Source organism: Pezoporus flaviventris, unplaced genomic scaffold (assembly GCF_033815535.1).
Source record: "Pezoporus flaviventris isolate CSIRO_AGI_PZ_B2104156 unplaced genomic scaffold, CSIRO_AGI_Pfla_v1 ptg000009l, whole genome shotgun sequence".
NCBI lineage: Eukaryota > Metazoa > Chordata > Aves > Psittaciformes > Psittacidae > Pezoporus > Pezoporus flaviventris.
In genome coordinates, this window is record NW_026892557.1 from 5,382,460 (window position 1) to 5,397,745 (window position 15,286).

General features: G+C 39.5%; 1 protein-coding gene and 1 long non-coding RNA gene across 9 annotated transcripts in view; one reads left to right on the forward strand and one right to left on the reverse strand.

Annotated features, from left to right (window-relative positions):
- On the reverse strand, positions 1–7,343 carry RER1 (retention in endoplasmic reticulum sorting receptor 1). 2 transcript variants are annotated; one of them, XM_061450434.1, is made up of 7 exons: positions 7,235–7,343; positions 4,086–4,171; positions 3,437–3,541; positions 2,764–2,863; positions 2,203–2,281; positions 1,965–2,100; positions 1–1,091 (listed from the first exon to the last, which is right to left on the reverse strand). In XM_061450434.1, exons 2-7 carry the CDS (start codon positions 4,164–4,166, stop codon positions 1,002–1,004), a joined length of 591 nt encoding a protein of 196 aa, XP_061306418.1. In that variant the 5' UTR covers positions 4,167–4,171; positions 7,235–7,343; the 3' UTR covers positions 1–1,001. The 2 variants fall into 2 exon arrangements, with proteins under 2 accessions (XP_061306418.1, XP_061306417.1); XM_061450433.1 differs by lacking the exon at positions 7,235–7,343 and adding an exon at positions 6,840–7,197.
- Positions 7,344–7,944: 601 nt separating this feature from the next.
- The window catches only part of LOC133267808 (uncharacterized), a 120,342-nt gene continuing 113,000 nt past the window's right edge, over positions 7,945–15,286 (forward strand). The window contains exons 1-3 of one of the 7 annotated variants that reach the window (XR_009742858.1): positions 7,945–8,831; positions 14,217–14,313; positions 14,406–14,536. This is a non-coding gene — a long non-coding RNA (uncharacterized LOC133267808). The remainder of the gene's footprint in view (positions 8,832–14,216; positions 14,314–14,405; positions 14,537–15,286) is intronic. The other 6 variants (XR_009742860.1, XR_009742861.1, XR_009742859.1 and 3 more) reach the window with 6 other exon arrangements.

Consider the following 15,286-nt stretch of genomic DNA (forward strand, 5'->3'; position numbering starts at 1 on the left):
TAAAGGGGGACACTGTCTTTTAATAAATTCTGGAATTAAAAATTCACTTAATAAAACTGCAGCTGTATCACATGAAAAAGTTTACATGCAGGTCATTTATCACGGATTCTTTTTTTTCCCATAGAAAATGAAAAGCTGTGTTAAAACCCACACCATTTATCTGCTATGGCCAGTTTGGGTATATTCTGAAGGGGCTGCATGAAGTCAGCTTAAATTAATCAAGAAATCCTTAAGTATGAAAGAAACTCCAACTAGTAACAATTAAAATATATATTCTTATAATTCCAGGTCCTCAAAGTAAGTTGTGATTTTGAACAAAGTTTGAGTCATTATGAAAGAGCCCAATTTTAGCATCTATGAGGAGATGTCATGGTGAAACTGGCATTAAAACCCAACACAAACGAGTTACTTGAGAAGCTATGAGTATCTTTTCCCTACTGCAAACTCTGTAATTTTGTAGATTTCTTATTCCTATCTATATTTGTTTGGTTATAACTCTGTAATACCATGCATTTAGGAAACTGGCTTAAGTTCTGCATCTATTTAGGTCTGCTGAATTTGTCTATGAAAATAGCACACGGCCATGAAGCAGAAAACAGCATCACGTGTGCCATCGTACATTTTTCCTCCAGATACGTGCACAGCACTTCAGGGTGATATTGAGCAGGAGAACTATGTAAAAATACACAACTCTAAGCCATTAATTGCTCCAGTGCAATGGATCTTGAAAGGAATACATTATCCCAAATCTATGGGATTATCCAAGATTTCTCCAACTGCTTACAAAAGATAACAAACTCAATGCAATTTGGTTAGAATGCCAGTTTCTTCAAGAAACTGATATTTCAGGTAAAAATAGCACAATCCTTTAAAACAAAAATTTAACTGTTTTGTCACCACTCTGTTAATATTTTTTTATGAAGAAAAAAGGCATTGTTACAATGGCTCAAAATCGTTCCTTTAGTTAGGAGTAGAACTGGTCAACAGGTTGATTGCATCTTCTAGCTAGCAAAGGTCTTTCCAACGTCATCTTTCCCTTTGTATTTCCTCTTGCCATGTGTGAAGGGTATATATCTGTACTTTATCATGTGCTGTAAAGAGAAAAGAACAATCTTTTAGGCAAGAAACTTACATAATGTTTACAAAAATGTTTTATACTACACATTGTAAACTACAAAGCCCTCTAGAAAGACAGTTCTTCAGCATTGTAAAGGTAAAGAAATACCTAACTGTACATCACTTTACATTGAAACAGGGGCATGAGCCCAGTCTTTTAAACCTCAAACTTTGGTATACCCAACAATTTTACAGTCGAGTGAAGATTCCTGTGATTCCCCTAATGAGTAAACTAGATAAAGCACAGAGGTATTAACTCTTTATGAGCCTTTAATCTTCAATGCATAACTTTGAAGAACAGTACCCAGCCAAAATTCTGAGTGTCTGGGAAAGAAATTGGTTCTTTTTAAAATGCCAACAAACCGTAAGTAATTTGTTAAAACTGGTGTGAATGACTTGCCTGTATTCTTCTTCCCCTTCTTTTCACCTACCCTCTCGCACCTACTTGTCAGAACTTCCCTTTTCACCCATCAGAGATCCTACAAGACCTCTTCATTAAAAACAGCCACAGCTAACTGAAGAAAGGAAGTGGGCGAGAAACTAAGACTCCTCATGCATAAAAAGCAGATACTGAATTCTATGACTGTAACCTTCTGAAAGCAAGCATAAGATTTTGTGAGGTGGTGCATGAAGGCTTTTTCTACAAAGCATTTTTATTTCCCATTGTCAATATCTGCTCAAAGTTGCAAATATTCAACACCTGAACTAATGTTCAACTGTAAGTTCCTCTAGTAAAAGAAGCACGTATAGTACAACTTATACATCTAACATGCTCAACTGCATGGACAGTTTGGAACAATACTGTAAATTCTGACATGACAAACGCTACTCTGTTTTCAGAAAGTTACCTTGATTTGCCTCTTCATAGTGATACAAAAAAGCATAATGAAGTACATCACAAGGATTGGCCAAAAAACAGGAACGTTGAAAGCCTCAAAGAACGTACATGCCATAGCAACCAGGATTCCTTTAGTGGCAGAGTGCCTTAAAAATAATATTAACAATTAATCCTTCAACCCCAGTTACCACTGATTTGATGCAGGTATTTCTATTTTTTAGAAGCAGAGCATGGACAGATCCACTCACCAGAATTTAAACTCTGGGAGCCTTCTAATGAAAGGCCGAAATTCTTCATTTTGCCTTGTAGGTAAAGAAGGACCATCATCTGAAAAAAACAGAACGGAAACAAACCACAAAAACCCCCTCATACTCATTTTCCACACTCCTCAGACTCTAGATTTTCTTTACTTTTCATCTTAAAAAAAAGGAAAGAAAAATTTTCACTGTTACACACAGATTCCAGTTACAGTGACTGTTTTAATGTAACTTAACACTGGTTTCCCCAAAGAAAATAGGTAACAGAAAGGCGCACCAGGTCACTTGAGTTACTACAGGGAAAACTTAAGTCACATAAACCTTTCTTCAAGACATAGAAGGCCAACACAGTACGGAATATGTTCAAGTCCTGAAAATAATAAAGACATTTTATCATAACTCCTGATGTCAAGCTGTATAGATACTTTGCAAGTCCAAAAAACAATGTAATGATTCTAGTGTAATGCACATCTTTACTGTATCAGGCAAAAGGATCTGGAAGTTTGACTAAGTACAAAATTACAGCAAAATTAACTGAACTATTTATCATACCTGAATCTTCCATTAAAGAGGGGTCTACCTTTGGCGACAAGAAAGCTATGAAGAGATTTAGGTGGTAGATTCCCAAGGCATATGTCACAATGTACCAACCCTGAAGCAGAGAGGAAAAAAGAGTGTCTTTCTGAAAACCATTTTCAGGTACTGATTTTTCAACAATATTAAACAATCTGTTTTTTTGCTTCCTTGAGAGGTGCTTTTCTACATCCACACATTAGCACAAAAACTTTTCTGGACTTTTAAATAAAAATACTAGAAATTCTCACTGTACAAAATAAGCATTCTGACTCTATGAAAAGATCGACTCACCTTCATGAATCTATTTCTTTTGGTTTTGCACTGACAGAAACTTATGTAACATTTTTCACTTAAAACTACCTAAATGACAGCTGAACTTAACATAATATAAATAAGCAAGATTTAAACAAACAAATATCCATTTCTGTTGCCATCAGATGCATATCGTCAAGCGTTCACACATTCTCCATTCTGAAGCAGGAAGCTTAACACCAACGAGATGTGTTTTTTCTTCAGACTAATTTACTCCTACTGTTTGCTGAATGACACAATATGTAATTCTGGAGTAATACCATGCCTCAGAAACCCTTAATAAAAAATAGAACAGTAATATCTAAATCTATTTCAGCAGTAAATCCAGTTTTCTTACCTGCAGTAAATAAACTCTAATCATGTAGATAAAACTCAGACCCAAAGTTACAATCCATCGCACTGCAGTATATGGAGTAGATTTGTCTAACCAGGATTGGTAGATCTAGGAAGAAATATAAAGTGTACATCTGTAAAATACCTGATGCACAGTGAATAAAGTTTACTACAGGGTAGCAATTAGAAATAGTAAGCAATTGTGAGGAGTATTTTGCGAAGGAGAGTAACATGAAACACTTGTACTCTTCAAGTAAACTGAATCACACAAACATACAAGCACTGGAAGAGTTCTGTATTTTTACACACACAAAAAAAATTACTCATGCTGGGGGCATCATACAGCAATTTATTTTTTCAATATTTAATGCAAGTTTACTTTCCCTAAGATTAATCTGACATGAAAACTGAAGTCATCACTCTTTAGTTTTGACAACATGTATTTTCGCTGTGCAATATCACACTTAAGTCCATTAATTATTTCATTAAGCTAGGTATTATAATATTTATCTATTTTTAAAAGGCTTCAAAATAAGTATTTCATACAGATGTTAGTGTTTGAACAACTCATCCAAAAAGTAATGATGTTTACTTAAGAAGCTGCATTGAGATCTGCTTCTAATGGATTCAGAAAAGCCCTACAGAAAACCAACCTGTCCGAGTCTTGAGAAAAATCTATAGACCACAGAAGGCTTTCCATGCACAGACTCACCAATACTGTCCCCTTCTGACATGGTTGCTGTGGAAACAAAACATGACACATAGATAACATTTAAAACAAAAAAAATCTAAGCTCAGCAAAGCTTTACAGTACATTATCTGAACAGCATTTACATGTGATATTCTTTTGGATTGCCCTTTCTGAAACAAATTATTTTTAAGGAAGTGTTCTTAAAGAGAGGTAATTTTTTCCAAAAGAAACTAATATCCAAAAGAAACTGGCAAGAGAGCAAAGAAAAGGGTATTTTAGAAAGGGAAAACAGGATCCAGTCCATTTTAGGAAGGAGGGGAAAAAAGTCCATGCAGAACTGCAGGAATGAGCCTTGTTAGACATCTTCACCTTGAGCAGGCAGGAGCCGACTTACAACATGTAAGCACTGAGATATGAACTGCAGCACCACCCTCCTGTCTCCTCAGTTTCTAAAGGCAAAGAACAAAACCAAAATAAATACTTTTTAAAAAGCTGCTCAGGATCTTTAAATACTGACTAGATAGTGAAGAAGTTCAGGACTCTGTACACCAGTGGCTACAGATAAAAAGGTCTACCACAAGCACCTATACCAAAACCCTGCCCACTGCTAGAATTATTCAATGAGTTTCTCCCTCTCGAACATTAAGAGCTCAGCAGTGACAGAAAAGCTGCACACTAGCAAAGCTGTGTAAGGGCCAGGATTCTGATCTTGGGATAAAAAATGAACCAAGGAAATTCTTTTTTAGTACATACTTCTGCTACCTATTTCAGAGCTTTATTTTCCTTCTCAAGTTAAGCTCAACCAAGTTTTACAGCTCCCTTCAAGATAGAAAACAAACAAAATAAAACAGATTCTAAGCAGAAACATTTTTGCCACATCACCAAAAGCAATCCCTGACATTACTTCCTGGAGTCTTCATCTGTGGGTGGGACTACATAACTCTAGGATAGTGGGAGGTCTTTCAGCCCTCTGTCAATATCTCAAGGGCCTCAAATGATAATAAAGATCTACCAAACTTTACTAAACCAGAAAACTGTAAATTATCTTAGATTCTGCCATACAGTGACTGCTGCAAAAAATAATTACAGGCCAAGGCCAATGTGGAGAGGCACAGAACCTGGAAGCTGTGCACTTCCTCTGTAAATGTCTATTAAGCTACATCCTATGGAATAATTAGTAAGTAGAAAAAAAGGAGTCCTGTTACACTTCAGAAGATAAAGGGATTCATTATGAGGCTTCAGGAGCTGCAGTCCCTTTTAATTCAAATTAAAGCCAAAAGAAAAAAAAATTAAATACAAACTCATACAATAGAGATAGACTTTTTCAATACAGGCAAAAGGAAATAATTCTTATTCTTCCCCTTCACTGCACTGCAGGAGACAGAAGTTACTCAGCATTATCAGCTGAGCATGATTTTGAGCCCCCCCCCCCCCGCTTTTTTTTTAAATGTCCTGAAGTATATAAGCCATATCAAAAAGATAATCCATCTATTGAGCAGAGAGCAATTCTCTAAAGATCACAAACACAAAACCTCCCGTATCCTCAACATTAATTTCACAGATACATCCATAGCAAATCTGGGCTATAAGCAGACTAAATATTACAATCTTGTAACCATTAACCTCTGCAGAGCAAGTGAAGAATCGTGTATGTAAGGCTACTGATGGCTTTACAATGGAGCAGGCATTTTGCTTGGTGTAAAAATTACATTACATGCAACTACGTGCTATTGTTTATCATACACAGAGTTCTTCCACAGCAGACCAAGAAACACAACCAGCTAATACTGCCTGTTTTACTGAAAAGAAACCTCTCACTGGCCCCATTTAAGTAGCACAGACTGAACTATATCACCTGATAGTTCACAATTTTAGTTAGCATTTCTTCTCACGATAGAACTTTACTGAAAGAATATTTATAGTTAGATAATGACCAAGAAAAGCAGTCTTTGGCATTGCTTCGAAGGTAGTTTAGTCAAGAACACAGGCTCATTGGTTTAAGTGAATATTTAAATCTAACCAGTAGAAATCCCTCTTTCGTACGACTTTACCATTCAGCATAATGAATTACAATAATGGGTCAGCCATTCCAGTAAAGCAAACAATCAGAAAGATATACAAAGAATAATACAACAAATAATCGAATGGTTGGCTACCGGCACAATACAAACTGCTACCAAAACTAAACCACGTTAGAACATTCTTCTCTGCTAGAAAACACCAAGTAGGTGAATGTGTGACCTCCAACAATTAATCCTTTCAGCACAACCACTGTGGTAATACCACTACAAATAGCACTGCATCGCTGGGCTCTTAAATACTGAAGGACCTGGGGCAGTAAAGACAGTTTTTGCCTCGCATCATCACATACAGAGAGACACAGTTTTCAGACAACTCTCAGATCCCGAAACAGATTTTTCTTAAATTTGGTATATAAATGAAGCCCGTAACCAGCAAAACCACACTGCTGCTCATGCAAGTTTCCTTATCTCATAGAGAAGATATTGCTGAAGAGCAACACATTGAAGTGACTTCTTAACAATGGGATGAACAACCACAGAAAAACAACCCACTGACTGTGTCAACTGCTTTTAACCCTATAGCCCACGTTATTTAATTGTGGTCTGTCAGAATTAGGTCTGGCCTGTCAGGACTGTGCAACCAGCAGCAGCTGCACAGCACCCGTGCTCACAGCGCTTCCCTGAGGCCCACATACCCTGAGCACTCGTTAAACCCAACACAAGGCACTTTGGGAAGAGCCAGCGGACGGGCAGGCTGGCGCTGCTGCGGCACGGGCAGCAGAAGAGGAGGCCCTGAGGCAGAAGCGGGGCCCGCTGATGCGAGGAGGACGCGGGAGCGGAACAGGACGGGCAGCGCCTCGGCGAGAGCGAAACGGAGCCAGCGGCAGGCCCCGGGCAGCCGCCCCGCAGTGCCCGCAGCTGGGAGGAGCGCCTGGGCCGCAGATGCGGCACGGCCGAGCCCAAAGAAGCCCCCACGCTCGCGGGGGGACCCTCACGCAGACTGGCACTACCGCAGCCCGCCAGCCCGGAGGCCCCAGTCCCACCTTCCCGGCTGGGCCCACGGGCACAACGCGGGGCAGCGGCTACTCACAGGCGGGCGAGCCGCACTCCTCCTGCCGCTACCCCCTCCCGCTTCCTCAGAAGCCAATATGGCGGCACAGCGGGGAAATATCCCCTTCCGCCTCCGGGGTAAAGGGGCGGGCCAAAGGCGAGATATTGCTCCGCTATTGGCCCCGGCGAGGGAAGTGGGCGTTGCCGCGCTTAAAAGGATGGAGGAGGCGTGTATGAGCGCGGGCGGTGGGAGCAGTGCGGGCGGGAGGGCAGCCGCCGTGTTACCGGCGGAGACCCGTGCCCCGCGGCGGGCGGGATACAGTTACCGGGGGCTGAACGCGGGACCGGCGCGGTTGATACGCATCTTTAGCGTCCGCGCATCCGCGATGAACGCTCCGCCCCTCGCTCCCGCTCAGCCTATGAGAGCATGGAGGATGTTGCATGGGCGGTGCTTGCGCGAGGCGGGCAGTGCCGGCGGAGGCGGACCTGGGCGCTGAGGTAAAGAGCGGGGCTCGGGCTCCGCGCCCCGCGCCGGCCCCGCCTCAGCCCGGCCCCGCCTCAGCCCGGCCCCTCGCTGCAGCGGCGGGGCGGGTCCCGTGTGACCGCGGCACAAGAGACGCGAGGCCCGCGCCGCTCGGTTTAGGCTGGTGTAAACGCAGTCGCTCTTCCTGTGCTCCTAACGCTGTAGCTCGTGGCTGTTTCTGTGTTATCTGTCGGTGACGCTGCAATGACCTGCAGGTATTTAAGAGCCTGGGTTCCCATTGCAGTGTAAAGTGAATTTAAATAGCAAACAAAGAACTAAATTTCTCTTCACAGTCGTTGACGCTGAAGTTGTAGAATGGGTATCCCCGAGGCGAATTAGCGCTTTAACTTCAGTATTACTTGTTACTCAGAATTCAGTATAGTATTTCTGAGCTGTTGGAATAATTTGGGTTGTGTTCTCTTACCGCGCTGGGCAGGGTGGGTGCAGGAGCCTCAGGTGGGTCTTGTCAGAGGAATTGAGGCCTTTTGGCTGAGCCCAGGGATTTATGCCGACCCGAGGAGCATAAATCAATTGAGTCTGCAACAATCCTTTTAGTTTCACCTTTTCTTTTGAAAAATGGTGTCATTGGTAGTTGTTAATCCTTTTGTATGCTGTAAGACGGAACCAGAAGGCAAAAGGATCCCCTTTTTATATGTACGTGATCATTACCTGTGAAACTAACACAGCTGTGGAGCTCACAACTGAAAATCACATCCTTGACTTCAAGTTTTAGTGACTATGATTCTGTCCTCTTCTATTAGAGCCAATAAGGAAAAACCTGATTTAATGGATTCAGCATTTCTGCCTTGTATATACTTCGTAAATCCCTTCAGTTGGGGTCAGTGTTTAGACGCTGAGGTAGTGAGAGAACTCTAAAACGTGAAGGTGCCAACAATGCATAGACATAAATTTAGTCATATAAGCGAGAAAAACATGAGAATGTCTCAACTTTCTCCTTGAGCATGAAACGGGTGGACATTTCTCTGTTAATAGGAAGCATTGTTTTATTTTCTAGGTCAGGACAGAGTGTTCATCAAAGGTGGAGGTTACTGTGAGGGCAAGCGTGTCAATGGAGAAATTATGGGGAATGGATTTCAGTACTGGGCATCCACAGGTAAGTCTGTAACTACCAAAAAACCCAAACCTCGTCTCCTTAAAATTGGTAATATAAATACGTATCGCAAGCAGCCAAACTGATTTAGTCCAAGTTGTTGTACTTCCATGATGTTTATTGAAGAGTTCTGTTTTTCATATTTTCCATTGGCTCCTCAAGTTAGGCTGGGTTAACAGTCAGTCACTTCAGAAAGCTAATCAAATATGTCAGTGGTAGAAACAAGAAACATATATCATCAATTTTTGACACTAGTTTCCATCAAAAAGCTGTTCAGGTGACTAGAATTCAAGTACTACTTTTGTACATTCCTGAACCATAATAGGGCACACTAAAAATCTTTTTAATGCATCACTTTTGGTTTTACAGACCGGAAAGAATATGATTTGTTAGCTTCAAAATAAAGACTATGTTTGTACATTTGTAGTCTTCATAAGACAGCAGTAATAACAAAAAAGTATTTGTTAATTATAAACTTCTAGGCTTTTATAATTTCTTATATTTGTTTTAAGTACCATATCACTTATTGTTGAAAGTTAAATGTATTAAGAAATTCAAGGTCGTTTGACACATCTGTTTCTGTAGGTAACTTTCTTCTATATTTGTCACTTTGTGTGCACACAGTTTTGTGCCACTGGGTGTCTCTCTAGCATCTGTTTTGAGACTGATTCAGTAAGGTCCTCAGGCTTACATTTGTTCAGTAACTGGGCTGCTCTGCAGGGTTGTAAGCATTTAGTACTATATTTAAGTTTACACTGTGTATGCGCTCAGAAGCGACAAGATACTCTGCCTTGCCTTTGCCCCCCCCCCCTCCCGGATAAAATCCTGGCGCTACTGATGACTGTCTTGTTGACTGATTATTTATATCATGTAGAAAACGTGATATAAAAGGCAGCCACTTAGTGCACGTGTTCACTCTGCATATGATGCTTTCAAATTATGTAACAACATAAAACAATGAAAGCATAAGAGTAATTTTCTTCAGGCAAAAAAATAGGTTAAAGTTTTTTTAGCTGGTTTTTTTTTTTTTGACCTGTTACCATACAGTTATGAAACAGCACCTTGGACATACTGAAGTAATCTGCTAGAGAAGAAAGAACATGGGCAAATATTTGAAGCTGCAAAGTATTCTAGATTTACTTCTATGTGATCTATGTGAATAGATTGAGTAATGGCAGGAATGTTGAATTTGTCTGGTTTTCCTCTTATGTTTTAACTGTAATAATGTCAGGGATAGATTTTTAGATCGATCTTTTGCAAGTGATAAATTTTTAGTAAGTGGATGTTGTCAGTTAATAGCATATTGAAGGCTGTGAACCTTCAGAGATTCAGATCGATTGAATGTCCAGTAAACAAGCAATAATTGTAACTATATCAGCAGAGGAGTCCAATAATGAGCAACAACTGTGATTTATCTACTGCTTAAACATAAAACTATTTTCACAATGGGTAGAAATGTTCTCAAGAGATGCCAAATAGAAACTGTAACTGCGGTGGCCTGTCTGGCTTTCGTGCATTTGTATGTGCACACATTTGAGAATGAAAGATGACAATGAGATGCTAATGAAGTAAATTGCTCATTTTCTTCATGAAAGTGTTTCCTTTCTATGATTTCTCGTTTCTGGCTGCTGCCTAGGTCCCAGTAAGCAGATGCTGTGCTCCATTCTGTCCCTGTTGCTGCTTCTTTGTGTGTTTTGGCTGTGTTTGGTTTGTCGTCTTTCCCAGAGGAAGGCCTGCTGTTAGATACACCTGTTAACCACACAGAACAGGTGGCAAGCCTTATGGGCTTCTTCACCTGCAGGCCTGTGTTCCCCCAAATCCATCTGAGTTACCTGTTTGGAAGTGCCACAGTTTCCGTTCTGATGCAAATTATTCCAATTACTTGAATTTCGATTGCTCAGAGCTATTCTGCGTACTAGTGGATAATATGAAATTGGAAGATACAGTAGGTCTTCCTGAATCTTGATTACATTCCAATATTAAAAAATCCAGCAAAATGCTATTCTCCTTATTATTTCTCCTTACTATTATCCTTATTATTTCCTTATTCAGGGATCAAAAGCAATTAAAAGTTATTGTCTTTTATTTATATTAAGCCAGTAAAACAATTTGAGTGTCAATAACTTTCTGAAATGTTGTATAGAATCTCTGAAGTTTGAGGGAGAAATAAAACTTCATATGTCTTTTTACATAAACTGGTTTATTTTCGAGACTGTAGTTCTTGGGATAAACATTGATTTTCCCAGGTTCTAAAACCAGGCCATATTGTGTGAACTATCTGAACATATTCAGCCAGATGAGTAGTCAGGATATACGTGAGTAACTTTTAAATACAGATCATAGAGCCATAGAATGGCTTGGATTGGAACGGACCTTAAGATCGTATAGCTCCAGCCCCCTCTAGACACATCCCACTAGACCAGTGTTTGTCTAAATTAGCATCCACTGAGGCTGTATGCTGTAATGCCAGAGATTTTAATAAAGGAAAACATGGTTCAGTCATTGTTTGAATCTGTAAAGTAATTTTGACATGATATTTAAGATCAGGCTCATGCAAATAAGTTTCACGAATGGTTGAAACCAAATAATGAAAATGACTGAAAGCGTAAATCAGAGCATGTAGAAATTGTTGAGTGTAGATAAGTTGAGTCTAGAGGCAGGCAAGCTTGAATTTGAAATAAACAGAATTAATTGCAATAAAAATTGTAGTAGCCAGTAAATTGAAACCTAGAAACATCATCATGTAACTGAGCTACATGTGAATTTACTACTGTTTAAGTTATTTTCTTAGAACTAGTTGTTGTGAAGTTATCTCCCATGATGAATAAATTCTTAACATCTCAGGTTTTTTAAACTCATTGAGTCATGATAACCTGTTTACACAGGCTGTTGCAGAAATGAATTAATATGATAATATGATCTTGTGAAATTACCACTGTTAGAGTACTAAATGTTCTTATTTATTACCTGAAACATTTAATTGTGGTTTAAATAAATCCCATATAAGCCCATTTACTTTAGAGTTTAGAAACAATCTACCACTGCAGCATGCAGTTACTGGAATAAATTCCTTATTACTGATTACTGGGATAGGAGGATATCTGTGTTGATACTTGGTTGGTGATAAACATCTTTGTCTTCACTGGTTACTATTCTTCATGAACTTTATTTCTGTTTTGGCCTCTATGGGTAGGTTGCAGTGTCGTGTGTTGTAGGTCTCTGAATCACAGAAAACACAGGGCCTTACTGAAACTCAAGGATTTAGTTTTGTTTAAAGCAGAATTCTGTGTTCTAGTTTAAAACCAAAACCAAGCACAAACAAGAGAACCCCCACAGCACAATACAGTCCATCACTGGAAGCTTGTAGCTTTTTCTTATCTGCTTCCTGCTCCCCTTTGTTTGTGTACTAACTGGTAGCTCTTTTTCTGGAGGCCCCTGTGTCACTCTGGTTGTTCACGCCTTTGTTCCTCTGCATAAATGTGTGATGTATAGATAGTGCTTATGTGGACGTCAGCATTTCCAAACCTTGCATGTGTTGCATTGCTAAGCAACTTTTAGCAACACTTATCTCTCATCCTTATGCCATCTGGAAAAGAGAATAAGACAAGGAAATGTGCCAGAGAAAGACAAAGGCACATCTAAGAAAGAGGTGGCTTAATTACTGAAGAGAATGAGTGACATTAATAGTAGGCAATCATCAGAATTGATTGAAAGCAAGTACAAAGCCTTTACAGGTAGTGATAAGGAACCACTGAGATAGGTTGCATATTTTATACTCCCTGGCCTTCTTCCTTCCCTAGAGGAAGCAGTACCCAGCCGAATCCTATTGCATATTTAAATGCAGTGGTGCAGGATGAAGGCCCCTGTGACTTCAGTACAAAATGTGGATACAATTCCAGTCACAGTGAGTTTTTTCTAGACCTGGTTGTTACATACATTCAGGAGGACAGCTAGGACAACTACTGACTACCCCTTCCATTGGGCAGAGAAGATTGTGAAAATACTTGTGGAGCTTGGATCTTGAGTACTACTAACAGTGCTGCTGTCATTGAGATGACTGCTGAGATAATGTTGTGCGCTTTGAAGTGATGGAAGGAATAGGCCAAAGCAAGTAGGATCAGAAGCATATTCCCAAATAACTGCTTTGTCTTTGCTTTTATCTTCTAGCTTACATCTGTAATTGCTACCCATCTGGAGTTTCAACTGGGTTCACACAGTTTAGCGTTACAGTAGTGCTTTATTTGGCCCCTCTGCTGTTATTACATGAAAAGCTAGATATCCAACTTAATAGAAGAATGATCACTTTAGATTTTGAATCTCTACTTCCTTATGTATTCTTAACATTGAAAGAATGTTGTCTGATGCTAAACAGGATTTAGTACCACGTAAAACAAGAGACATTTGTTACGGAGTTGTTTTACTTCCTATGCCTGGACTTTAGCCTGGACTTTGACCATTGTCGGATTATTTCCTTATCAGTTTCAACTCCAAACTCCTCCCAAGATATGGGAACAAACTCAGACTAATTTTCAGTGCCAGCTCTGTGCTTCAAGATGCATGCTACAGTATACAATACTATATGTTCTTTTCACATCTGACACTGAACCTGGTATTCCTGATTGTCTCCTTCCCTGTCCTGTCAGCAAATACCTGTGAAATATTTGACAAATTTTCCTATCCTTCCCTAGTATAGGACCACACAAAGGAATGTTTACTGTGCTGTTGGATAATGTTAGTGAAACTGTGGCTGTGAACTAATCTCAAGATTATACTGTGTTGAAAGGGTATACTAGAAAAACTGCGCGTTCACCATGACGTAACACTCCATTGCGTGCTTACATGTGCGAGTTTAACTTTGCTAGAAACTTTTAATTGGCTCATACCTAAGCTACTGTGGTATTTGGCTTTGCAGCCTCAGGAATTTTTAAACTTTTGTGTGACGGGTATGGCTTGGGTGAAATGCAGTCCAGATTTAAATAACCAAAGGTTTTTGGAATTGAGTTTGGTACACTATTTCACTTTTCACCATCTTTAAAAAGCAAAATAATGTGTGATCCTGTATGTGACAAAGCAGTTATTCATTCTTGCCATGTAATTTAATGCAATGTAATATATGAACTGAAGGACCTCACATAATAGTATCCCACAGTAACAAACCTTGGGCAAGAAATGTTTGATTCTCCCCCCTTTCCCCTTTAGAGGAGTACATAATCCTTGATGGTTGTGTGGTCTCCTATTCAACTTTTCACACAAGTGTTGGAAGGGTATTTATAAAAAGTCCTGAGGACCACCCACTCTGCTATTGAACATTGGCTGAAATAATCCCTTCTTTATAATTTAGCTGTGGTGTTGTCGAAATTTAAAATCCGTGTGTATTCCTGTTTAAAGGGGCAGTGGAGAAATGACGTATTCAATGAGTGGGGAGCTATAGTTAATTGTTCTGGTGACATCTGTGATGGACTGTGGATCAATGGCTCCCCTGTTGGTACGTACATTCATTATGCTCTCCAGTTATTAACAAGTCTTTGGCATAATGCTTTGGTTGCCCCTCTTTTGATTAATATGATCTGACTATAGTGTTTCGCATCCTCTGAGTACTCATTTCTCCTGGAATGCGTAGTTCTCTGGACAAGGGGATGACTATTTGACTGAGACCTTTCTTCAGGGAGGGAGCTGTTCTCTCAAATTAAACATGAAGGTAGACTGAGGTAACAAATATTCTTGCAATGGATTTTTATTCTTGCACAAGGGAGAGGTTTTTGGGTTTAATAATGCGGATTTTTAATTTTAAAGTAAAAGTATTTTGGAATTAGTAAATTGGAAGGGTAGCAAAAGAAACAAACTGTGTGTGTGCATGATGGGATGCATGTGTGTAAGACAGTAAGCCCAAATAGTTTAAATTATGTCATTGGAAATTGTAAAGAATTGCTCAGCAGGTTATAATTTCTTAAGCACAGAGCAGAAATGAATCCTGTCATAATGCAAAGATGTGGACTCAATAGCTTAATAGAAATATTTTCTAATCCAATTGATTTCTGCATGAGGGTACTGTTTACACAGGGTATAGTAGTTCCAACTGGAGTGTAGTTCATCAAGAGGTGCTCCTAAGTAGATTTTAGTATTGCCTCAATCAGATATGAATGTATTGCCACAAAAGTGATCCAAAAAACTTGAGATGCCGTACATATGCATGTACTCTTGGTGTCAAGCAGCAAAACACATGGAATGGAACTAAGATCTGTGCAACAGCCCATCCGAAGTATATTTGCATGTCATAACCTCTACTGTCAGATGTTAATAAGACTCTAAAAATGAAATATTTAATAAAAAAACCCAGAAGAATATAATTCACCTGATTGATTTCCATCTCTAATATTTGGCATACTTGTAACGCTAGGTCATCTTTTCTGAACCCAGAATGAAAATATTCTTTTTTAGAAGCACTTCCTCTAAAGGAA